Source organism: Dryobates pubescens, chromosome 37 (genome assembly GCF_014839835.1).
Source record: "Dryobates pubescens isolate bDryPub1 chromosome 37, bDryPub1.pri, whole genome shotgun sequence".
Lineage (NCBI taxonomy): Eukaryota > Metazoa > Chordata > Aves > Piciformes > Picidae > Dryobates > Dryobates pubescens.
In genome coordinates, this window is record NC_071648.1 from 3,546,030 (window position 1) to 3,572,089 (window position 26,060).

At 52.0% G+C, this 26,060-nt stretch overlaps 1 protein-coding gene across 1 annotated transcript in view; it reads left to right on the forward strand.

Annotated features, from left to right (window-relative positions):
* Positions 1–26,060, forward strand: part of CPS1 (carbamoyl-phosphate synthase 1) — a 119,615-nt gene that overhangs the window by 76,468 nt on the left and 17,087 nt on the right. Inside the window, exons 27-34 of the mRNA XM_054177026.1 lie at positions 1,062–1,129; positions 5,077–5,152; positions 8,110–8,187; positions 10,208–10,315; positions 11,920–12,009; positions 13,376–13,546; positions 19,119–19,193; positions 25,777–25,875. Of these exons, the coding sequence (XP_054033001.1) occupies positions 1,062–1,129; positions 5,077–5,152; positions 8,110–8,187; positions 10,208–10,315; positions 11,920–12,009; positions 13,376–13,546; positions 19,119–19,193; positions 25,777–25,875 (765 nt within the window). The remainder of the gene's footprint in view (positions 1–1,061; positions 1,130–5,076; positions 5,153–8,109; positions 8,188–10,207; positions 10,316–11,919; positions 12,010–13,375; positions 13,547–19,118; positions 19,194–25,776; positions 25,876–26,060) is intronic.

Genomic DNA, 26,060 nt, shown 5'->3' on the forward strand with positions numbered 1-26,060 from the left:
GGATAAGGATAAATAGGAAAATATATAAACCCGAGCCTGGATGGCCTTGTATGTTTCTGGATGTAAGTGGATTCAGTCCTTTAGAGAGTGTAGGTGCAGCTTGGAGAGAGAGCCAGGCCTAACCACTTGGCCAGTGTAGGAAACCAGCAGCGGCTGAGGCTCTTTTGAGCAGGCGAGGCAGGAGAAGAGGGCAACAGCAGCAAATGTCCTGCTGCTTATAGGCTTGCTGGACAGGAAGGGGGAGTGGAATAGGCCACCTTTGACCTGGGGGACCCCTCCTCCTGACAGGTGGAAATCAATTCCTTCTCTACCCACCTGGGCCAAATTTCTTTTGTCCTCCTGATGTGCTGTTATTAGAGTAGAGTAGAGTAGAGTAGGGTAGGGTAGAGTAGAGTAGAGTAGGGTAGGGTAGGGTAGGGTAGGGTAGAGTAGAGTAGAGTAGGGTAGGGTAGGGTAGGGTAGGGTAGGGTAGAGTAGAGTAGAGTAGGGTAGGGTAGGGTAGAGTAGAGTAGGGTAGGGTAGGGTAGGGTAGGGTAGAGTAGAGTAGGGTAGGGTAGGGTAGAGTAGAGTAGGGTAGGGTAGGGTAGGGTAGGGTAGGGTAGGGTAGGGTAGAGTAGAATAGAATGGAATGGAATGGAATAGAATAGAATAGAATGGAATAGAATAGGGTAGAGTAGAATAGAATAGAATAGAATAGGAATTAACCAGGTTGGAAAAGACCTTTGAGATCATCCAGTCCAACCTATCATCCAGCACCATCTAATCAACTAACCCTGGTGAGGGTGAGGGGAAGTCTGAAGGTGAGGGAAAGTCTGAAGGTGAGGGGAAGTCTGAAGGTGAGGGGAAGTCTGAAGGTGAGGGGAAGTCTGAAGGTGACAACCCCGAAACCAAGAAGTTGTGAATTATGCCCAAGCCCAGGCTGCAGTCCCTGACTTTGCCCCCCACCCCTGCCCCTTCCACACGCTTCCTGGCTGGGGAAGTGCACATGAATCAGCAGGAAAGTCTGCTAATGGCTTCAGAAATGTTGTTGTTCACAGCCTGCTTCTCCTTCTTTCATTCAGAGCGATGCTGTTGAGTTTGCCAGCTCCGTGAGCTACCCGTGTTTGCTGAGGCCTTCCTATGTTCTGAGGTAAGGCTGAGCTGCCAGAGCTGCCCAGCTCGGGGTTAGCAGCTGCCAAAGGTCCTCTGAGGCATGGGACAGTTAACTTCAGGGGATGTGTGGAAAGCACTGTGCTAGGTGCATGCAGCACCAGGCTGCCCATCTCGATCAGTGGGACAGCTGCTCAAAGCAAGACAGGAAACCAACTGATCCCTGATGTCCATCAGGCAGAGATCAGAAGTAGAACAACAATCATAGGAATGGCTAATTAGTTGCATTAAAGAATCACAGAATGGTCCAGGCTGGAAGGGACCTCCAAAGCTCATCCAGTCCAACCTCCTCTGCAGTCAGCAGGGACATCCCCAACTAGATCAGGTTGCCCACAGCCCTCTCCAGCCTCACCTTCAATATCTCCAGGGATGGGACCTCAACCACCTCCCCAGCAACCTGTTCCAGTGTTCCACCATCCTCATAGTAAAGAACTTGTTCCTCACATCCAATCTAAATCTGCTCTGCTGTACTTTGAAGCCATTGTCCCTGGTCCTGTCCCTGCAGGCCTTTGCAAACAGTCTCTCTGCAGCCTTCTTGTAGCCCCCTTCAGGTACTGGAAGATTGCTCTTAGGTCTCCCTGGAGCCTTGTCCAGGCTGAACACCCCCAGCTCCCTCAGCCTGTCCTTGGAGCAGAGCTGCTCCATCCCCCTGATCATTTTCATGGCCCTCCTCTGGACCCTCTCCATCAGGTCCAGGTCCTTCCTGTGTTGAGGGCTCCAGACCTGCACACAGCACTGCAGGTGAGGTCTCAGCAGAGCAGAGCAAAGTGTCAGAATCAGCTCTCTGGCTCTGCTGGCAATGCTGCTTTGGATGCAGCCCAGGCTGCCCTTGGCCTTCTGTGCTGCAAGCTCACCCTGCCTGCTCCTGTCCAGCTTCTCATCCACCAGCACCCCCAAGTCCCTTTCCTCAGGGCTGCTTTCTACCCCTTCTTCCCCCAGCCTGCATTGACAGTGAGGATTGTTCCAGCCCAGGTGCAGAACCCTGCACTTGCTCTTGTTGAGCCTCCTGAGGTTCCCCTGGGCACCACCTCTGCAGCCTGTGCAGGTCCCTCTGGCTGCCATCCTGTCCCTCTGGTGGACCATTACCTTTTCCATATCTCAAGGCTAACAAGCTGAACCACTTGCAATGTGCCTTAAGGTTGTTGGAAATCCTACCTGTACCATTAAGGCAACATATATTTTGTCACCAGGAAAAGCAGAAGTGAGGAGGCTGAGCCCATTTAAGTGGGCTTGGCATCTGTTTTCAGCCTCTTGTTTGCTAAGCTTCTCTGCCTCTCAGCATGTTTGATGTCCCTCTGCTGCAGCAGCTGCTTCCCTTTAACCAGCCACGAGGCAGAGGCACACACTTCTAGCAGCTGGACTTTCTGAAGCTGTTACAGCACTCCATGCACACAACAAACTCCCTGCAAGGAGTTTCTTCACGGCTGGATGACAACAGAGAGGCAGTTTGGGGGCCACAATGTACCAGTGAAAGATTTCCAGCAGGATCCTCTCCACATATCTAAGTCAAGAGGCACCAAAGTAATTTTTTAGGTTAGAAAATGACCTCCCAAATCAACCTTTTCATTTAGGAAGGATTTACTTGGGGTGCTCCACACTCAAGGGAATAGCCTTCAGAAGAGACTGCTAAGTGTGGCCTTTCTAGCTGGTTTTGGGAGCTTGCAAGCAAGCTTCAGAGCAGAAGGACAAGTCAGAAACTGCTCCTGATGTCATTCCCCAGGGTTTTGGGGAACCCTTTCTTCCAGCTTGCTGTTTCCAGCCACATTAATTTCAGGGCAGGACCTTTCCATGTGAGGATTTGCTAAAAGGTGTGTGGATAGGGGAGGGAGAATCATAGAATCAAGCAGGTTGGAAAAGACCTCAGAGGTCATCAAGTCCAACCTATTCCCTAACATGCAACACCTCCTGACAACTAAACCATGGCTCCAAGTGCCACATCCAAGCCTTTTTGAACACCTCCAAGGATGGTGACTCCACCACCTCCCTGGGCAGCACATCCCAATGGCCAATTACTCTTGCTATGAAGAACTTTCTCCTCACCTCCAGCCTAAACTTCCCCCTGGCACAGCTTGAAGCTGTGTCCTCTTGTTCTGTTGCTGCTTGCCTGGGAGAAAGATGACACTGCTGAATGCCAGACTTGGAGGCAGAAAATGAAAAGCCACAGCACACTGTCTGGCCTCTCTTTGCAGAACAGCAGCAGGTCCACAGCTAAGACTTCATCCTTTGAACAGATGCAGCCTTTAATATTTGCCAGTTGCCTTGGAAAACTCCCATGCATTTCCCCACTGCTTATCTGCTGTGGGCACCAGCTCACATCCTCAGTGCTGCTGCAGGCATAGGTCCAGGGATTTAATTGAACTCTATTGATTTACATCAGCTGAAGGGGTAGTCTGCTAAGTATAATCACCTAGGTACTTGTGTCTATTTATTTTAGGCTACAGTGACTGATTTCATGGCATAGACTCTGCCTCCACTTTTCCCCACAGCCTTCAGGGGCTTGTCCACAACAGCAAAGAGGAATGTGGAGGTGACCACACTAGCACAAGGGGGAAGGAGAGCATCAGTGGTGGAGAGGGTCCAGAGGAGGGCCATGAAAATGATCAGGGGGTTGGAGCAGCTCTGCTATGAGGACAGGCTGAGGGAGCTGGGGTTGTTCAGATTGGAGAAGAGAAGGCTCCAGGAAGACCTAAGAGCAACCTTCCAGTACCTGAAGGGGGCTACAGGATGCAAAGAGACTGTTTACAAGGGCCTGAGGTGACAGGACCAGGGGCAATGGCTTCAAAGTAGAGCAGAGCAGATTTAGATTGGATGTTAGGAACAAGTTCTGCACCATGAGGGTGGTGGAACACTGGAAGAGGTTATCCAAGGAGGTGGTTGAAACCCCATCCCTGGAGATATTCAAGGTAAGACTCAACGAGGCCCTGGGCAGCCTGATCTGGTTGGGGATGTCCCTGCTGACTGCAGAGGGCTTGGGCTGGATGAGCTTTGGAGGTCCCTTCCAACCCAGAGGACTCTGTGATTCTATGATTCTGTAAAATGACCACTCTGACCCAAGGGGGAAGGTGAGCATCAGTGGTGGAGAGGACCACACTGACCCAAGGGGCAAGGTGAGCATCTGAAAACAGAGCTCACAGCTAACCTGCAGGTGTGGTGAAAGTCTGGGTCCTGGGCAGGGTTACCTGCTTGACTAACTACCTCTGCCAGTCTAGAGGGAGCTTGAAAGGCTTGGGTCATAAAGGGCAGCAGTGCTAAGGCTAAGCAGGTGTTTGATCCTTCAGTCTGGTTCTGGAGGTCACCTGTCATCTCTGGAAGGTGTAATGGAGGCTCTTTAGGTAACAGCTCTGCCTTTCTTTAGTCAAAAGCAGAGCCAGTGGCTTGAGTCAGGAGCACAGCCCTATGAGGAGAGGATGAGAGTCCTGAGGCATATTAATCTGGAGAACAGAAGACTGAGAGTGGATCTGATCAATATCTGAGGCCTGGGGGTCAGGAAAGAAGGGACAGGGACAGGCTCTGCTCACTTGTGCCCTGGGATAGGCCAAGGAGCAATGGATATAAACTACAGCACAGGAAGTTCAACCTCAACATGAGGAGGAACTTCTTCACTGTGAGGCTCACAGAGCCCTGGAGCAGGCTGCCCAGAGAGGTTGTGGAGTCTCCTTCTCTGGAGCCTTTCATCCCTGTCTGGATGTGTTCCTGTGTGACCTGTGCTGGATTCTATGGTCCTGCTCTGGCAGGGGGGTTGGACTGGAAGATCTCTAGAGATCCCTTCCAACCCCTAACAACCTGTGACCCTGTGAGGAGCTTGCCTGGCTCCTTTGGCATACAGAGGCAGCTGGTGATCCTGGGCTGTGCTGTTTGGCACCCTGATATCTCCCTTGAAGTCAGGAGGGAGGCTGACCTGCTTTCCTTTCTCTGCCCTTCTCACAGTGGGTCTGCAATGAATGTGGTGTTCACTGCAGAGGAAATGAAGAAGTTCTTAGCAGAAGCCACCAGAGTCTCTCAGGTACCACCAGTCTTTGTGCTGCTATTGCCTTTTCCTTCTGTGCTGCTTTACTTGTTTCTCCTCCTCCATGTTTTCTCTCTCTTCTGTCTCTGTTACGTCTTCGCTCTTTCCCTTCCTTCCTTGGGAAGGAGAGAGTGAGATTTGAGTTTGATTGACTGAGAGAGTTGGGGCTGTTCAGTATGGAGAAGGGAAGGCTCTGAGGAGACCTCCTTGTGGCCTTCCAGTATCTGAAGGGGGCTACAGGAAAGCTGGGGAGGGAGTTTGTAGGGTGTCAGGGAGTGATAGGACTGGGGGGGATGGAGTAAGACTTGAAGTGGGTAGATTGAGATGGGATGTCAGGAAGAAGTTCTTCCCCATGAGGGTGATGAGATGCTGGAAGAGGTTGCCCAGGGAGGTGGTGGAAGCCTCATCCCTGGAGGTGTTTAAGGCCAGGCTGGTCTCTTCCAACCTTGGTGGCACTGTGAGTTTTCTAGTTACAAAGCCTTGCTTAGCTTCTGCTCCATCCAACAGAGAGCATCCCTAGGTTAAGTCTTGTTCTGTCATTCCAGCTGCTTTGCTGTCCTGGTGCTGTGCCCTTCTGGCATTCCTCTTGTCAATAATGTTCAAGACTTCTGGTGTGAGTTGAGACAGGTTGGAGTAAACAAGGTTGTGTGCTCACATAAAATCTGCTGGTGAATAACTGCTGCCTGGCAGAGAGGTAAAGGACAGGAAGCCACTGGATTTATGAAAGAGTGCAGGCTGTGGCATTGTCCTTGCCTGTGAATTTACCCTTGCCCTGATGAATGTATGAAATTGTGGCTTGGAACTTTCAGAGCTGCTTTATATATATATACTTTTTTTTTCTCAAGAGGAGCCTTTTTGAGCTTGCACAGACTGTCATTTCCCCCCCCCCCCCCCTTTTTTTATTCTCTAATAAATAACAGGCAGTTAATAGTGGATGGGACAGGTAAAATGTTGGGACATAAAGCTGGCCAGGAAGAACAAGGATTGGATTTTTAACCGCCTGTGGGAGCAGGTGGCTGGAAGGAGAAAGCATTAGAGGAGAGTGGGAAGTGTGTGCTAACATCCCAGAGACAGGCAGGAAGCAGAGGAAGGCATCATCCAGCTGGCTGCCAGGCACCAGTGGTGTCCCCCAGGGATCAGTGTTGGGCCCCATGCTCTTCAACATCTTTATTGATGATCTGGATGAGGGCATTGAGTCCATCAGCAGGAAATTTGCAGCTGACACCAAGTTGGGGGCAGGAGTTGATCTGCTGGAGGGCAGAGAGGCTCTGCAGAGGGACCTCAACAGGCTGGACAGATGGGCAGAGGCCAAGGGCAGGAGACTGAACACATCCAAGTGCCAGGTGCTGCACATTGGCCACAGCAACCCCAGGCAGTGCTACAGGCTGGGGTCAGAGTGGCTGAGAGCAGCCAGGCAGAGAGGGACCTGGGGGTGCTGGTTGATGGTAGGCTGAACATGAGCCTGCAGTGTGCCCAGGCAGCCAGGAGGGCCAATGGCATCCTGGCCTGCATCAGGAACAGTGTGGCCAGCAGGAGCAGGGAGGTCATTGTGCCCCTGTACACTGCACTGGTTAGGCCACACCTTGAGTCCTGTGTCCAGTTCTGGGCCCCTCAGTTTAGGAAGGAGGTTGACTTGCTGGAAGGTGTCCAGAGAAGGGCAATGAAGTTGGTGAGGGGTTTGGAGCACAGCCCTGTGAGGAGAGGCTGAGGGAGCTGGGGTTGCTTAGCCTGGAGAAGAGGAGCAGAGTGGAGCAGAGGGGCAGAATCCCCTCCCTGGCCCTGCTGGCCACACTTCTCTTGCTGCAGCCCAGGCTCTGCTTGGCTCTCTGGGCTGCAAGTGCTCCCTGCTGGCTCCTGTTGAGCTTCTCCTCCCCCAGCACCCCCAAGGCCTTTTCTTCAGGGCTGCTCTCCAGCCAGTCCCTGCCTGTATCAGCGACAGTGCCAGGAGGGCAGCGTTGGCCACAGAACATGCTGAGATTCAAGGACAGGTTGTTCCTGGACAGATTTAATTACTGGGAGCTTTTGCCTAGGAGACTTAGGAAAGCAGGCAGAGAAATGAGAAAAGAATGGCTGAGCTGCCCAGAGCAGAGGACTCTTCAGCAAACAGCCTTTGGACAAAGTCATTAAGTATGCCAGGAAGCAGTATGCCCAGGGAGGTGGTTGGAAGGCTTAGGGGTAGGCAGAACAGGAAAGCTTGAAAGGCTTTGGGAGACAGGGTAAGAGGTCACTGGCTCCGTGCCCAAGGCCCAGATCTCACTGAATAGCTCTCTGTGATTTTTAGCACCTCTCCTACATGGACAGACTGAGAGAGCTGGGGTTGTTCAGTCTGCAAAAGAGAAGGCTCTGAGGAGACCTTCTTGTGGCCTTCCAGTACCTGCAGGGGGCTACAGGAAAGCTGGGGAGGGACTTTTTAGGGTGTCAGAGAGTGACAGGACAGGGGTGGGGGGTGGAATGGAGCACAACTAGAAGTGGATAGATTGAGATTGGATGTTAGGAAGAAGCTTTTCACCATGAGGGTGGTGAGAGACTGGCAGAGGCTGCCCAGGGAGGTGGTGGAAGCCTCATCCCTGGAGGTTTTTCAGGCCAGGCTGGATGTGGCTGTGAGCAAGCTGCTGTAGTGGCAGGGGGGTTGGAACTGGCTGATCCTAGAGGTCCCTTCCAACCCTGACAATTCTGTGATCCTATGATTTTGCTTAAATTTCCCTGTCATGGTGACCTTAATGATGACTCAAATGCATGCAGCAGTGGCTTTGGGGCAGTCAGTCATGCCAAGTTTTCTCTCTTTATTTCTCTTCAAGGTTCTCTTCTCTATGGAAATATGGATACAAATAGGTTGCTCTTGTTGGCTTCTCCTCCCATAGGTTTTCCAGTGAGGATTAGAGGAGTACCTGGATGATCCCCCCAAAATGGTCTCAAACAAACCCTTTTACTCTTTTGCCTTCTCTTGTGGACAGGATCACCCTGTGGTACTCACCAAATTCATTGAGGACGCCCGTGAGGTGGAAATGGATGCTGTAGCCAAGGCAGGAAGAGTAAGACCTTCACTTTGCTTTACTGCTAAACCTGGGAAAAAATCATGTGGTTTGAATGATTCAATCTACAGCCATGGACTGGGACCTTGCCAGGCTGGACAGATGGGCAGAGTCCAAGGGCAGGAGGTTTAACAAGTCTGAGTGCTGGGTTCTGCCCGCTGGTTGTAACAATCCCAGGCAGTGCCACAGGCTGGGGACAGAGTGGCTGAGAGCAGCCAGGCAGAGAGGGACCTGGGGGTACTGGTTGAGAGTAGGCTGAACATGAGCCTGCAGAGTGCCCAGCTGGCCAATGGCATCCTGGCCTGGATCAGGAATAGTGTGGGCATCAGGAGCAGGGAGGTCATTGTGCCCTGTGCTCAGCCCTGGTTGGGTCACACCTTGAGTCCTGTGTCCAGTTCTGGGCCCCTCAGTTTAAGAAAGATGTTGAGATGCTGGAAGGTGTCCAGAGAAGGGCAACAAAGCTGGGGAGGGGTCTGGGGCACAGCCCTGTGAGGAGAGGCTGAGGGAGCTGGGGTTGCTTAGCCTGGAGGAGGCTCAGAGGAGACCTCTCTACAACTCCCTGAAGGGAGGTTGTAGCCAGGTGGGGGTTGGTCTTTTCTCCCAGGCAGCCTATGACAGAAGGAGAGGACACAGTCTCAAGCTGTTCCAGGGGAGGTTTGGGCTGGATGTGAGGAAGAAATTCTTCCCAGCAAGAGAGATTGGCCATTGGGATGTGCTGCCCAGGGAGGTGGTGGAGTCACCATCCCTGGAAGTGTTTAAAACCAGCCTGGATGAGGCACTCAGTGCCATGGGTTAGTGTTGGGTAATAGGTTGGACCTGATGATCTCAAAGGTCTCTTCCAACCTGGTTAATTGTGTGTGATTCTGCATAATTCTGGATTCATGCTGAGTAGAGAAACAAGAAAAGATGAATTCATCTTTGCTTCAAAACCTCTGTGCTTGAAAAGCTCAACCTGCCTGATTGTACACACCTAAACAGCTCTTGGTTTAGGCAATTCTTAGCCATCTGAACCCTTGAGAGGATAATTTTGGCTGGATTTACAAATCACTGCCTTCACAAATGGCTTTTAGCAGAGTTGCATCAGCAGGTGTTATGATCTCACCACTGTTATTTTGTAAGTACAGCTTCACCTGGCTTTTCATTATTAATCAATGGCTGCTCTCTCTCTCCCTCTCTCACACACACACACACACACAAAACTCAGTATCACAGTATCAGGTTCCAGGGCTGCAGCAAGAGAAGTGTGGCCAGCAGGGCCAGGGAGGGGATTCTGCCCCTCTGCTCCACTCTGCTGAGACCCCACCTGGAGCACTGTGTCCAGCTCTGGAGCCTCTGTTCCAGGAAGGCTCTGGAGGTGCTGGAAGGTGTCCAGAGAAGGGCCATAAGGATGAGCAGAGGGCTGGAGCTGCTCTGCTCTGGAGACAGACTGAGAGAGTTGGGGTTGTGCAGTCTGGAGAAGAGAAGGCTCTGAGGAGACCTTCTTGTGGCCTTCCAGTATCTGAAGGGGGCTGCAGAAAAGCTGGGGAGGGACTTTTGAGGGTGTCAGGGAGTGATAGGACTGGGGGGAATGGAGCTAGACTAGAAATGGGTAGATTGAGATTGGATGTTAGGAAGAAGTTCTTCCCCATGAGGGTGGTGAGAGACTGGCAGAGGTTGCCCAGGGAGGTGGTGAAAGCCTCATCCCTGGAGGTGTTTGCAGCCAGGCTGGATGTGGCTGTGAGCAAGCTGCTGTAGTGTGAGGTGTCCCTGGCCATGGCAGAGGGATTGGAACTGGCTGATCCTTGAGGTCCCTTCCCACCCTGACAATTCCCTGATTCCAAACTCTATCCCAGTCAGTGAGCCAATGGAATGATACAGACGAGTCAGTTGTGATTCTTTTGTATTCAATGGTAATTTACTTTCCCCTCTACTCAAAGATGCCCAGAAAGTTCCTACTCTTGTTTATGCCCAAGACACTAAGCTAAGCTCCCAGCCCCAAAGCACAAGGGGAGGCTAACTGCTCTCTTGTTACTGCACACAGGTTATCTCCCACGCCATTTCCGAGCACGTCGAGGACGCCGGCGTCCACTCCGGTGATGCCACCCTGGTGTTACCCACACAGACCCTTAGCCAGGGAGCCTTGGAGAAGGTAGGTGTTGCACTGGCACTGAAAAGAGAGACAGAACTGAGAGCTTGAAGCTGCTTTCCCCCTTTGCCTGGGAGAACTGAGTCACCAGCATGTCCTTGCTACTGAATTTCCCAGAGATGCCTTTAACTGCAGGCAGATTGGTGATGGCAGGTTGAGGCTGGATATCTGTGTGGCAGTTCAGGCTGGGTGCCTCCTGTCACTGCCACATCAGTTACACCTCTGCTGTCCTGAGTGGCCAACCCAGTAAGGTGGACACAGGAAACAGTGTATTTCATACCCATAAATCCTGCACCCCCATAAATCCATCTGCAAAGTCCTTCTCTTCCTCTTTCTTCCCTCTCTGCTCCTGTAGGAGATGCTCCCTATCAGGGAACGCTGGAGGAGTATCTCACAGCCTCTTATGCCTGGCTAGGCCTAATGCCAGGAGAAGTATGTGTGTGTGGGGGAGAGGCAGTCTCAGACCTGGCCAGCCAGAGACTTGCCTAGCAGTGGGGGGGAAAGAAAGAGCCCTGGGGGTTTTGGGTAGACCCTCAGGTGGGGAGAAGGGAAGTGTTGGGAGGCCTTTGGGTGTGCTGGAAGGGACTCTGTATGCTTTGGGTGTCTTTGTCACTATGCTTTGTAGCTGCAAAACACTTACTGCTTTTCCATTTGAACTTTCCCTCACTTTTGCCACCCTTTTGTGGGAGTGTCATTCTTTTGTCCCTCTCAGGGGCAGGAGAGGATCTGCCTGGCCTCAAACCAGTGCAACCAGGCCTTGAGATACTCCTCCACTGTTACCCCATAGGGAGCATCCCCCACAGGTGCAGAGAGGGAAGAAAGAGGAAGAGAAAGACTTTGCAGATGGATTTATAGGGGTGCAGGATTTGTGGATATGAAATATGCTGTTTCCTGTGTCCCCCCTACTGGGTTGGCCACTCAGGACACCAGAGGTGTAACTGATGTGGCAGTGACAGGAGGCACCCAGCCTAAACTGCCACAATCAGGAAGTTCTTCACCATGAAGGTGGTGTCACAGTCTCACAGTATAACTAAGGTTGGAAGAGACCCCAAGGATCATCGAGTCCAACCTGTCTCCACAGACCTCACGACTAGACCATGGCGCCAAGTGCCACATCCAATCTCCTCTTGAACACTTCCAGGGATGGGGACTCCACCACCTCCCTGGGCAGCACATTCCAATGATGAATGACTCTCTCAGTGAAGAACTTTCTCCTCACCTCGAGTCTAAACCTCCCCTGGTGCAGCTTGAGACTGTGTCCCCTTGTTCTGGTGCTGCTTGCCTGGGAGAAGAGACCAACCCCTACCTGGCTACAACCTCCCTTCAGGGAGTTGTAGAGAGCAATACCCAGTACTGACCACTGAGGGACTCCACTAGACATAGGCCTCTGACTAGACTCCAGGTTCCCAGGCAAATGCAGTGTTTGGTTCTGAGAGAGAATGCTGTGGCCAGAATGAGGGTATGGAGGAAAACAAGCTAGGGCAGAGCCACACCACCTTCAAAGGAATCTACCTGTGAGAGGATTGACTGCCAGAGTGCTGTTTCTCTTGAGGCACTGGTTGATTGATATATACTCACATTTTAACTGCAGCTGTTTGTGTTCACAGGTAAAAGCTGCTACCAAAAAGATTGCAAAAGCCTTTGCCATCTCTGGTCCCTTCAACATCCAGTTCCTGGTGCGAGGCAACGATGTGCTGGTAAGAGCTCTGTTGGGTGCTGAAGGAATTCAGCCTCTCAGGTGCATGGTTCCTGTCCTGCCAGCCATGGGCACACTGTGGCAGTGGCACCTGTGGGTTACTAATCTGCATTCTCTGACAATATGTTGCTCACCCATGCCATTCCTGGGCCCCCAGCAATCCCTCCCTCTGGGCCAGAGAGCATCCTCCGCTGCCTTCACGCTGAGGGTACAGGGAGTCTGGTGGCACTGACTGTCAGGCCCAGCTTTGTTGCACTGTGGGCTGCTGTCCTTCCCAAAAGAATAGAATAGAATAGAGTAGAGTGGAATAGAATAGAGTGGAATAGAGTAGAGTAGAATAGAGTAGAGTAGAACAGAGTAGAGTAGAGTAGAATAGAACAGAGTAGAGTAGAATAGAGTAGAGTAGAACAGAACAGAGTAGAGTAGAATAGAGTAGAATAGAACAGAATAGAGTAGAACAGAATAGAGTAGAACAGAACAGAGTAGAGTAGAATAGAGTAGAATAGAACAGAATAGAGTAGAATAGAGTAGAGTAGAACAGAACAGAGTAGAATAGAGTAGAATAGAAAAGAATAGAGTAGAGTAGAACAGAATAGAGTAGAATAGAGTAGAGTAGAATAGAATAGAGTAGAACAGAGTAGAGTAGAATAGAATAGAGTAGAATAGAGTAGAGTAGAATAGAATAGAGTAGAGTAGAGTAGAATAGAATAGAGTAGAGTAGAATAGAGTAGAGTAGAGTAGAATAGAGTAGAGTAGAATAGAATAGAATAGACCAGACCAGACCAGACCAGGCTGGAAGAGACCTTCAAGGTCATTGCATCCAACCCATCATCCAACACCACCTAATCATCTAAACCAAAAGGATCAGTTTTGGTCACAATGGGCAGCAGTGGGACCTGTGGCTCATCCTATAAACCAAATGGCATTGCTTTTAGGTCTCTGATATCTTCCACCTTCAGCTATTTTCATCACTGAAATGAGGGCTTTGTAGATCAAGGGAGGGTCTCCTCCCCCTCTGCTCTGCCCTAGTGAGGCTTCACCTGGAATATTGCATCCAGGTCTGGGCTCCCCAGTTCAAGGGGGACAGGGATCTGCTAGAAAGAGTCCAAGGGAGGGCTGCAAGGATGCTGAAGGGCCTGGAGCACTGCCTGGTGAGGAGAGGCTGAGAGCCCTGAGGATGTGTAGTGTGGAGAGGAGAAGGCCTCACTGCTGTTTGGGATATTGAGCACCTTTCTCCATCTCTTCTGTGGCAATCTGAAGAGCCTCCCTGCCAAGAGGAGAGAGGGCTGACTGGCAGGCATGTGAATCACTCTGTTTCTTCACTGCTCAGTGCCTGATACTTCTCCTTTCTAATCCCCCCCTGCCAGGTAATAGAGTGCAACCTGCGTGCCTCACGCTCCTTCCCATTCGTGTCGAAGACTCTGGGTGTGGACTTCATCGAGGTGGCCACCAAAGTGATGGTTGGAAAGGAGGTTAAGGAGTCATCCCTCCCCACACTGGAACATCCCATGATTCCATCCAAATATGTTGGGATTAAGGTATGGTTTCCAGAAGAACACCAAAAAAAACCCACCCCACCTAACCCCATACAGCAGAGCCAGCCCCTGGCGCACTCACAGCCAAGTGAGTGCCTCAGCACCCAGAGAGAGCAATTTACTCACTGGCCAGAGGCCAAAGTGACCTTTTGGAGTTGCTGTCAAGATGAAGTATGTTGGGAATTTCAGGGGAAAAAAAAACCTTCAGAGGAAAATGATCCAGTGATTATTGAGAGAATCATCCTTCCTTTATTTCTTCCTTCTGACCTCCTATGAATCATGCTTCTGAAGTGCATAATAAACCACAGAATCACCGAAGCATGCAGGTTGGAAAAGAGCCTCAGCATCACCAAGTCCAACCCAGAACCCTACTCTGCAAGGATCACCCCTAAACCACAGCCCCAAGGCACCACGTCCAAAACACCTGCAAACACAGCCAGCCTTGGGGACTCCACCACCTCCCTGGGCAGCACATTCCAAGCCCTGACCACTCTGGATGGGAAAAAATTCTTCCTCCTGTCCAGTCTGAAGCTGCCCTGCTGCAGCTTGAGGCTCTTCCCTCTTCTTCTATGGCTAATGACCTGTGAGAAGAGACCAGCACCAAGCCCTCCACAACCTCCTTTCAGGGAGCTGTAGAGAGCCAGGATGTCTCCCCTCAGCCTCCTCTGCTTCACACCAACCATCCCCAGCTCCTTCAGTTGCTCTCCATCAGATTTCTTCCCCAGGCCCTTCCCAGCTTCCTTGCCCTCCTCTGCCCTGGCTCCAGCACCTCCACATCTCTCTTGTCTTGAGGTGCCCCAAACTGGACACAGCACTCGAGGTGTGGCCTGCCCAGAGCTGAGTGCCAGGGGACAATCCCCTCCCTGCTGCTGCTGGACACAGCATTGCTGATCCCAGCCAGGAGGCCTTTGGCTTTCTTGGCCAGCTGGGCACACTGCTGGCTCCTCTTCATCTGCTTGTCCATGAGCACCCCCAGGTCCCTTTGTGCCAGCAGCTTTCCAGCCACACTGCCCCAAGCTTGGAGGATTGCTTGGGGTTGTTGTGCGCCAACTGCAGGCCCTGGCACTTGCCCTTTTGAAGCTCCTCCTGTTAGTGTTGGCCATGGATCCAATCTATCCAAGTCCCTCTGCAGAGCCTCCCTGCCCCAACACTGCCACCTCACTTGGTGTGATCTGTGAACTCACTGCTGATCTACTCTATGTGCTCTTGCAGAACTGAGCACTGCACTCAGTCTATTTCATTATACAGTCTCTTACACATGGAGATAGGACCAAGTTTGTGTTTTGTGTTCCCCCCCTGCTCCCCATTTTATCTTGAGACATGGGCTTTGGGATGCACAAAATCCTCTTTATATGCACCACCAGTTCAAAGTGCTCTGGAGAGAGAAGGCTCAGAGGAGACCTTCTTGTGGCTTTCCAGTATGTGGAGGGGACTACAGGAAAGCTGGGGAGGGAGTTTGTAGGGTGTCAGGGAGTGATAGGATTGGGGGGATGGAACAAAACTAGAAGTGGGGAGATTCAGACTGGATGTCAGGAAGAAGTTCTTCCCCATGAGGGTGGTGAGACACTGGCAGAGGTTGCCCAGGGAGGTGGTGGAAGCCTCATCCCTGGAGGTTTTGAAGGCCAGGCTGGATGTGGTGGTGGATGAGGTGTCCCTGGCCATGGCAGGGGGGCTTGAACTGGCTGATTTTTGAGGTCCCTTCCAACCCTGACCATTCTGTGATTCAACAAATGGGGTGAGCCAGCAGGGTCAAGAGGGGCCAAGAAGTTATTAAACTTCTCCAGCACTCAGGATACCAAAGTGTATGACATCAAAGTGCTAACATCTTTCCTAACATCTTTGTTCTAATACAATATTCAGACCTTCTAAAATGGAAGCCTGATGGGTGCCACAAACCACCTCATGTTATTGGGAAGTCTACAAGTAGCTTTGTACTTCACTGTGCTGCCACAGAAGGGCATTCTCATCTATTTATTTAGTTATTTCCTGTTACAGTATCATAGTATTTTGCAGGTTGGAAGGGACCTCAAGAGATCATTGGGTCCAACCCCCCTGCCATGACCAGGAACACCTCACACTGCAGCAGCTTGCCCACAGCCACATCCAGCCTGGCCTGAAAACCCTCCAGGGATGAGGCTTCCACCACCTCCCTGGGCAACCTCTGCCAGTCTCTCACCACCCTCATAGGGAACAACTTCTTCTTGACATCCAAACTGAATCTCCCCACTTCTTGTTTTTCTCCATTCCCCCCAGTCCTATCACTCCCTGACACCCTCAAAAGTCCCTCCCCAGCTTTCCTGTAGCCCCCTGCAGATACTGGAAGGCCACAAGAAGGTCTCCTCAGAGCCTTCTCCTCTCCAGACTGCACAACCCCAACTCTCTCAGCCTGTCTCCAGAGCAGAGCAGCTCCAGCCCTCTGCTCATCCTTGTGGTCCTTCTCTGGACACCTTCCAGCACCTCCAGATCCTTCCTGTTATAGAAGCTCCATAACTGGACACAGTGCTCCAGAGTGGAGCAGAGGGGGAGCATCACCTCCCCTGACCTGCTGGCTATGCTTCTCTTGCTGCAGCCCAGGATGTGAGTGGCACTCTAGCAAGCCTTATATATTTTTATGTCTATTTAGACCTGGGGCTTCCATGCTGTTATTAGCTAAACTGTCAAAGAGTTCTTTCTGGCTCTCCTGGGAGTGCTGGCTGCAGAGCAGAAAACCCAGCTCCACTCCTCAAAACTTCCCCACAAAGCCTTTTATGCTGCCTGTGTTCTGTGTGGATTTGTCTGGCAGCAAAACCCTGCTAATGCTTTTGGAAGTGCTAACCTTTGAAAAGCCATTCCAGTTAAACCTGCCTCACCCTGCTAGCTCATGCAGCCTATTTTCTGTCCTTAGATGTTTTATTGCTAGGAATATTTGCATGGAAATGGGATTTTGTTTCTTCAGCAGCTCTTAAATGCTCTGAGAATGCAAAACTCTCCTTCAGAGAGTCACAGGATCACAGAATTTCAGGGGCTGGATTGGACCTCAAAAGCTCATCCAGTCCAACCCCCCTGCCAGAGCAGGAGCACCTAGAGCAGCTCACACAGGAACACATCTGTGAACATTTTGAATACCTCCAGGCAGGGAGGCTCCACAACCCCCCTGGGCAGCCTGCTCCAGGCCTCTGTCACCCTCATAGGGAAAAAAATTCTTCCTCCTCTTTCCATGGCACTTCCTCTGCCTCAGCTTCCACCACTGCCCCTGGTGCTGGCATTGGGCATCCCCCAGCAGAGCCTGGCTCCAGCCTCTGGGCACTCACCCTGCACAGCTTTAGCAACAGCACTGAGGTCACCTCTCAGGCTCCTCCTCTCCAAGCTTCAGAGCCCTCAGCTCCCTCAGGCTCTCCTCAGGAGGAAGATGTTCCACTGCCTTCAGCATCTTTGTGGCTCTGCTCTGGACTCATTCAAGCAGTTCCCTGAGGTCCTTCCTGAACTGAGGGGCCAGAACTGGACACAATATTCCAGATGTGGCCTCAGCAGGAGGAGAGCCTCTCTCAACCTACTCACCACAGCCCTTCTAATCCCCCCCAGGATGCCATTGGCCTTCTTGGCCACCAGACCACATTGCTGCCTCATGGTCAACCTCCCATCCACAAGGACCCCCAGGTCCCTTTCACCTTCCCTGCTCTCCAGCAGGTCCATCCCCAACCTCTCCTGCTCCATGGAGTTGTTCTTTCCCAGGTTCAAGCCTCTCCCCTTGCCCTTGTTGAACTTCCTCTAATTTCTCCCTGCCCACCTCTTCCTCGACAGAGCTGCTGCTCCTGCTCCAAGTCCCAGCCTCCTAGCTTTGAGTGCCTGACATACTGTCTTGCCATGTTTGCTTGCAGAGTGACACAAGCATTGTGGTCTGACCCAGGTTAAATCTTGGACAGAGCACAACTGACTAAATCTTGACCAGGATTTATCTGCCCTGCCAGAGTCTGCTCCTGTTCATGCATTTTCATGCTGCTGGCAGACCAAAGTTAGGGAGCTGGTGGAAGGCTTTGTTGCTTGTTACCTCTCGGGGCAAGATGTGCATTAAAAATAATCCACCTTGGCTGCTAGAGCTCAGCTGGAGACTGAGGAGCTGGCTGCTGTAAAAATGTTCTCTTTACACCCAGCAGCAGCAGCAGGACTGATCTAAAAGTCAGGAAGACACCTGACCTTTTTGGAGAAACCTTTTGCAAGGAGTTTCTGCTGTCACATTTCACTTGGTCATTGTTAGGTGTCCTGAAAAAAAAGGAGCTGTCTCATCTGCAGTTTTACCCTCAGAGACATCCAAGAGCAAAATTATGTGTTTGCAGTTAAAAATAGCTGCCCTTTCCTTTCCTTGCCTTTCCTTGCCTTGCCTTGCCTTGCCTTGCCTTGCCTTGCCTTGCCTTGCCTTGCCTTGCCCCTTTCCCCTTTCCCCTTTCCCCTTTCCCCTTTCCCCTTTCCCCTTTCCCCTTTCCCCTTTCCCCTTTCCCCTTTCCCCTTTCCCCTTTCCCCTTTCCCCTTTCCCCTTTCCCCTTTCCCCTTCCCCTCTTTCCTTCCCCTTCCCCTCTTTCCTTCCCCTTCCCCTCTTTCCTTCCCCTTCCCCTCTTTCCTTCCCCTTCCCCTCTTTCCTTCCCCTCTCTCCTTCCCCTCTCTCCTTCCCCTCTCTCCTTCCCCTCTCTCCTTCCCCTCTCTCCTTCCCCTCTCTCCTTCCCCTCTCTCCTTCCCCTCTCTCCTTCCCCTCTCTCCTTCCCCTCTCTCCTTCCCCTCTCTCCTTCCCCTCTCTCCTTCCCCTCTCTCCTTCCCCTCTCTCCTTCCCCTCTCTCCTTCCCCTCTCTCCTTCCCCTCTCTCCTTCCCCTCTCTCCTTCCCCTCTCTCCTTCCCCTCTCTCCTTCCCCTCTCTCCTTCCCCTCTCTCCTTCCCCTCTCTCCTTCCCCTCTCTCCTTCCCCTCTCTCCTTCCCCTCTCTCCTTCCCCTCTCTCCTTCCCCTCTCTCCTTCCCCTCTCTCCTTCCCCTCTCTCCTTCCCCTCTCTCCTTCCCCTCTCTCCTTCCCCTCTCTCCTTCCCCTCTCTCCTTCCCCTCTCTCCTTCCCCTCTCTCCTTCCCCTCTCTCCTTCCCCTCTCTCCTTCCCCTCTCTCCTTCCCCTCTTTTTAGGGTATCAGGGACTATTTAGGGCGTCAGGTAGTGATAGGACTGGGGGGAATGGATCCAAGCTCAAGGAGCTGAGATTTGGATAAGACATTATGAGGAAGTTCTTCCCCATGAGGGTGGTGAGAGCCTGGCACAGGTTGCCCAGGGGGGTGGTGGAAGCCTCATCCCTGGAGGTGTTTGCAGCCAGGCTGGAGGTGGCTGTGAGCGACCTGCTGTAGTGTGAGGTGTCCCTGGCCATGGCAGGGGGGTTGGAACTGGCTGAGCCTTGACAATTCCATGGTTCTCTCCTCTGTTGCTTACCAGCTTTGACCAGTGCATTTTTGGGGAATTAATCAACATCTGTCTCTTTCTGCAACTTCCAAGAGGAGGTGGATATTAGCCCTTTCAAATGATACATTACATTTCCATTCTCTTTCTCCCTCCTCCCTCTCTCTCCCACCAGGCCCCCATGTTTTCCTGGCCACGGCTGAGAGATGCTGACCCTGTTCTCCGATGTGAAATGGCCTCTACTGGGGAGGTAACTTGGGCATTTGCTATTTATTTGTTTGTTTGCTTGTTATTTTGCCTTTGAACATTGCTGGCTGCTGTCTGCAGCAGGGCACAGAGGGCACTGCCAGCTAGTTTGCTGAGGACACCAAACCGGCAGCAGTGGCTGACACGGGAGGGTTGTGCTGCCATGCAGCCAGACCTGGGCAGGCTGAGAGCTGGGCAGGGAGAAATGGAATGGAGTTCAGCAAGGGCAAGGGGAGAGGCTTGCACCTGGGAAAGAAGAACCCCAGGGAGCAGGAGAGGTTGGGGACTGAGCTGCTGGAGAGCAGGGAAGGCAAAAGTGACCTGGGAGTCCTGGTGGATGGGAGGTTGACCATGAGCCAGCAATGTGCTGTGGTGGCCAAGAAGGCCAATGGCATCCTGGGGTGGAGTAGAAGGGCTGTGGTGAGTAGGTCGAGAAAGATTCTCCTCCCTCTCTACTCTGCACTGCTGAGGCCACATCTGGAGTATTTTGTCCAGTTCTGGGCCCCTCAGTTCAGGAAGGACCTCAGGGAAGTGCTTGAGAGAGTCCAGCACAGAGCCACAACAATGCTGCAGGCAGTGGAACATCTTCCTCATGAGGAGAGCCTGAGGGAGCTGAGGGCTCTGGAGCTTGGAGAGGAGGAGCCTGAGAGGTGACCTCAGTGCTGTTGCTAAAGCTGTGCAGGGTGAGTGCCCAGAGGCTGGAGCCAGGCTCTGCTGGGGGATGCCCAATGCCAGCACCAGGGGCAGTGGTGGAAGCTGAGGCAGAGGAAGTGCCATGGAAACAGGAGGAAGAATTTTTCCCCTGTGAGGGTGACAGAGGCCTGGAGCAGGCTGCCCAGGGGGGTTTGTGGAGTCTCCCTCTCTGGAGATCTTCCAACCCCACCTGGATGTGTTCCTGTGTGACCTGCTCTAGGTGACCCTGCTCTGGCAGGGGGGATTGCACTGGATGAGCTTTTGTCATCTTTGTTAAGAGTAAAACCCCCATTGTCCTGGAACACTCAGTTCATCCAGCCACTGGATGTCCCTCTTTACCTGCATGTCACATCCTGGGCTTGGATCTGGTTGGTGTGACAGCCTGAAGCGAGTTTGTCTTAGCGCTGGCAGGTTCTGGGAGGTTCTTGAGGCACCAGTCTGCTTTATGACTCAGCTGCTTCTAGGTGGACAGCTGCTTGCAGCTTTCAAACCCCACACTGACGCATGCCAGAGCAGCAGTATTGAGACTCCAGGGCATGAGTGTTTGGGCTTGGAACGTGCTACTTGCTTCAAGGCAACAAATATTCCTGCTGATGTGTTTGCTGTTGCCTGGTAACCATCAAAGCATGTCCCAAGGTGCAAAAGGTGAGGAAGAGGGAGTAAAATGTGATGGCTGCAGCACTGACTGTTGGTAGGCTAGGGGGGAGACTTTGCATTCTCCTTCTACAGCAGGGCTGTGAGGGGCTTCTTGAATGTCTCTCTGATGTACACATGGAATCACAGAGTCATCACACAAATGTCTGGCTTGGAAGGGACCTCCAAAGCTCATCCAGTCCAACCCCTCTGCAGTCAGCAGGGATATCCCCAACTAGATCAGGTTGCCCAGAGCCATCTCCAGCCTCACCTTGAATATCTCCAGGGATGGAGCCTCAACCACCTGCCTGGGCAACCTGTTCCAGTGTTCCACCACCCTCATACTGCAGAACTTGTGCCTAACATCCAATCTAAATCTGCTCTTCATGGCACACCCTAAAGACACAGAGCTGTTTCTCTTCCTGCATAGGCTCAGGGCTGATGGGAGCTCCTGTCCCTTGAAGGGTGCATGCTTCCATCTGCATTATGTGAAGATATTAACTCATCTAGAACAGAGAGGTTTGTTCATGACCCAAGATATACCCAAGTTACCTTTATACTTCATAGAATCATAGAATTCAGGGTTGGAAGGGACCTCAGGGATCAGCCAGTTCCAACCCCCCTGCCATGGCCAGGGACACCTCACACTGCAGCAGGTTGCTCACAGCCACATCCAGCCTGGCCTTAAAAGCTTCCTACTCTGCAAGCTCCAGAAAAGTATTACAGTAGCAAGAAACTTCTTCTGGGCTAAAAAGCCCACCTGGGAAGTGGTTAAATACTGAGGTAATAAGATTGGGTTTTAATGCTGCTCTACCATAGCTATACAATTGGCAGAGCCTGGGCTGCTCTATTTAATAGGAGCTTGAGTATGTCTGTGAGAGCTGTTTTCTTTAGAAGAGACACAGAATTTCACAGGATCACAGGATAAGAGGGTGTTAAGGGTTGGAAGGGACCTCTGGAGATCTTCCAGTCCAACCCCCTTGCCAGGGCAGGACCACAGAATCCAGCACAGGGCACACAGGAACACATCCAGACAGGGCTGGAAATGCTCCAGGGAAGGAGACTCTATGACCTCTCTGGGCAGCCTGCTCCAGGGCTCTGAGACCCTCACAGGGAAGAAGCTCCTCCTCATGTTGAGCTGGAACCTCCTGTGCTGTAGTTTCCATCCCTTGCCCCTTGTCCCAGGGTGTAACTGAGCAGAGGCTGTCCCCTCCCTCTTGACCCCCAGCCCTCAGCTATTGATAGACATTGATCAGATCCCCTCTCAGCCTACTCCTCTCCACACTAAACAGCCCCAGGGCTCTCAGCCTCTCCTCACCAGGCAGTGCTCCAGTGCTTCAGTATCCTTGTAGCCCTCCCTTGGACTCTCTCCAGCAGATCCCTGTCCCTCCTGAACTGGGGAGCCCAGAACTGGATGCAATAGTCCAGGTGAGGTCTCAGCAGGGCAGAGTATGGTGGGAGGAGAACCTCCCTGGATCTACTGGACACCCTCCTCTCAATGCACCCCAGGATCCCATTGGCCTTATTTGCCACCAGGGCACATTGCTGTCCCCTGCAGAACTTGCTGTCCACCAGCACTGCCAGGTACAGGACTCCCAGTAGGAAAAAGCATTACTGTGTCCTGATACAAGGCAAGAACAGCCTTAGGTCTCCTGCACCTCTCCAGAATGGCTTCATTTTGCTTTTCATAATGTGTGGGCAATCAGTATTGCAGCAGATTTCCTGGCAGGGTAGTGAAAGGGCAGACAAAAGACAAGTGACTTCCTCCTTTTCAGAACAAAATTGGCTCCAGGGGCAACTCCCACCCCTACAAGTAAAATAAAACAGAAGAAAAAGGAATATAAATGTAACTAAGAGCAAGAATTATTTCCCTGAGCTTGATAGGAAGTTAGAGATTACCTTGGCCATAAAGGAGGGATTATTAACTTTTATGTGTTGGAAAGGGCCATGTTCACAAATGCCATAAAAGGTGACAGCTATGAAAGTCTTTCCTATGAGTGAGGGAAGGATAACAACTTGCTCTGGGTAAAATGCTCAGTTGTTCCTCAAAGGCACTTTTCACACCACAGCTTGGTTTGGGCTTGGGTTTGTCACAAGGGAGAGAGTTTACTGGCAGTGGTGGTTCCCACCACAGTAGAAGACACAAGGCTGGAGCTGCCTTTCAGTGTTGTGCCTGCTGTGACCACAGCATTGTGATAAACCTCTCAGGATCACAGGAAACATCTGGCTGGAAGAGGCCTCCAAGCTCATCCAGTCCAACCTCACACCCAGCACTGCAGGGTCGACACCAAACCATGTCCCTAAGCACCAGCTCCAAGGCTGCTTGAACACCCCCAGGGATGGTGACTCCAGCACTGCCCTGGGCAGACCATTCCAATGGCTGAGAGCCCTCTCTGGCAAGAAATAGTTCCTAGCATCCAGCCTGAGCCTCCCCTGCTGCAGCTTGGAGCCATTGCCTCTGCTCCTGTCCCTTGCCACCAAGGAGCAGAGGCTGTCCCCTCCTTGCTCCAACCTCCCTTCAGGGAGCTGCAGAGAGCAATGAGGTCTCCCTCAGCCTCCTCTTCTCCAGCCTGAACACCCCCAGCTCCCTCATCCCCTCCTCATAGCCCAGGTGCTCCAGGCCCTTCTCCAGCCTCATTGACCTTGCTCCTATGTCCAACCTAAATCTGCCCTGCTCCTGTTTCAGACTATTTCTCCTCATCTTGTCACCCCACGGCCTTCTGAACAGTCCCTCCCCAGCCTTCCTTTAGGTCCCCTTCAGATACTGAAATGCAGCTGTGAGGACTCCCTGGAGCCTTCTCTTCTCCAGGCTGAACAGCCCCAATTCTTCCATCCTGTCTTCATAGGAGAGGTGCTCCAGCCCTCAGATCATCCTTGTGGCCCTCCTCTAGACCTGCTCCTGCAAGTCTGTGTCCATCTTGTGTTGGGGTCCCAGAGCTGAGCACAGCACTGCAGATGAGGCCAGAGCAGAGCAGAGCAGAGGGGCAGAATCACCTCTCACAACTGGTGGCCAGGCTGCTTCTGATGCAGCCCAGGATGTGATTTGCCTTCTGGGCTGCAGGTGGGCATGGCTGGCTCATGGCCAGCTGCTCATCCACAGCCCCATCTTAGATCAGTGCAGATTTGTTACTTCAAGGACAAACTTCTGTGGCAGTTTCTGCTTCACATCTTTCAACAAGTGTGGAGTTGGCCACTTCCCCCCCACCCAAAAAATAACTTCCCTTTCCCTTTCCCTTTCCCTTTCCCTTTCCCTTTCCCTTTCCCTTTCCCTTTCCCTTTCCCTTTCCCTTTCCCTTTCCCTTTCCCTTTCCCTTTCCCTTTCCCTTTCCCTTTCCCTTTCCCTTTCCCTTTCCCTTTCCCTTTCCCTTTCCCTTTCCCTCTTTCCCTTTCCCTCTTTCCCTTTCCCTCTTTCCCTTTCCCTCTTTCCCTTTCCCTCTTTCCCTTTCCCTCTTTCCCTTTCCCTCTTTCCCTTTCCCTCTTTCCCTTTCCCTCTTTCCCTTTCCCTCTTTCCCTTTCCCTCTTTCCCTTTCCCTCTTTCCCTTTCCCTCTTTCCCTTTCCCTCTTTCCCTTTCCCTCTTTCCCTTTCCCTCTTTCCCTTTCCCTCTTTCCCTTTCCCTCTTTCCCTTTCCCTCTTTCCCTTTCCCTCTTTCCCTTTCCCTCTTTCCCTTTCCCTCTTTCCCTTTCCCTCTCCCTCTTTCCCTTTCCCTTTCTTTCTTTTTCCTTTTTCCTCTTTTCCTTTTCCTCCCCTTCCCCTTCCCCTTCCCCTTCCCCTTCCCCTTCCCCTTCCCCTTCCCCTTCCCCTTCCCCTTCCCCTTCCCCTTCCCCTTCCCCTTCCCCTTCCCCTTCCCCTTCCCCTTCCCCTTCCCCTTCCCCTTCCCCTTCCCCTTCCCCTTCCCCTTCCCCTTCCCCTTCCCCTTCCCCTTCCCCTTCCCCTTCCCCTTCCCCTTCCTTACCTCTTGCCTTGCCTTGCCTTTTGCCTTGCCTTGCCTTGCCCTGCCCAGCCCTGCCCTCTCCAAACCTCTCCCCTCCGAACCTCTCCTCTCCTCTCGTTTTATCTTCCACAAGAGCTGCTGCATTACTCTTTCTGTCATCAGAACTCCCAGGTCCTGGCAGGGAGCACTGTGTGAGTGCATCATTGCTGGGTGTCAGGCTGCAAGCTGCAGAGCTCCACAGCCAGCGCCGAGCGGCGGAGAGCTGCTAACCGATCTTTATCGATTGCTTTATCATGCTTCTGTTTACATAAAATAAACCATGATGAATTGCTGTGATTGCTTGGTTGTTTCCCTAAGTACATACCCACATTTCACTTGAGTTTCCTATGCCTGTGGACTTCCAGTGTGCTACAGTTTATGCCCACAAGTAATGCCAGCAGTATGTGCCAGCACAAGTGCCATCGAAACGCTGGTTTGCAGCAGGCACAGGGAAACCTGCCTGGGTACAGGGCACTCACTGCTGTTGAAGCACTGTATGACATTAAACAGTTTGCAGTGCACTCACAAATGCTGGAGCAGAATCATGGAATTGTTAGGGATCTCAAGGATCATGCAGTTCCAATCCTCCTGCCATGGCCAGGGACACCTCACACTACAGCAGCTTGCTCAGAGCCTCATCCAGCCTGGCCTTCAAAACCACCACCTCACTGGGCAACCTCTTCCAGTGCCTCACCACCCTCATGGGGAACAACTTCTTCCTAACAGCCAATCTCAGTCTACCCATTTCCAGCTTGGATCCATTCCTCCCAGTCCTATCACTCCCTCACACCCTACAAACTCCCTCCCCAGCTTTCCTGTAGCCCCCTTCAGATGCTGGAAGGCCACAAGAAGGTCTCCTCAGAGCCTTCCCTTCTCCAGCCTGCACAACCCCAACTCTCTCAGTCTGTCTCCAGAGCAGAGCAGCTCCAGCCCTCTGCTCATCCTCATGGCCCTTCTGTGGACACCTTCCAGAGCAGAGGCTGTGCACAGCATTGCCATAACTCAGCAGAATCAATTGTTGTTAGTCCTTGGTGTGCTGTTTGAAGTGTTTGCTTATTGCTTCATTAACAGCATGAGATTTGTCTGCAACGATTTTCTGGGGGGTTTTTCCCTCTGTTTTTGTTTCCTTTCCCCTGCCTGCAGGCTCCATGCAAGAGCAGTCTGCTTCTGCATGAAGAAGTCAGCAGGGCCAATTAGATTTCATTCCTCTTTCTTTTTCTAAAGCAATGGTTTGGGGTTGGTTTTGCTTTCCCCTCCCCCTCATGCTGCCTTCTTTCTTCCTTTTCCCAGGTTGCATGCTTCGGGGAGGATGTGTACTCTGCCTTCCAGAAGGCTATGCTGGCCACAGGGTTTACATTCCCTAAGGAAGGAATTTTGATTGGAATCCAGGTGAGTCCTAAAAATGAGAGCTGAGAAGCACTGACAGGGGGGAACTCAGCAGCTGTTACCTTGCTTTCATTCGTGTGTCTTCATGGTTTAAGTGAGCTCCTCTGCAGTGAGGACCAAACACCATGGAGAGATCTTTTCTGGGTTCCCTCTGCCTGCCTGGACCATTCCCTCTGGCTCTCTGGTGG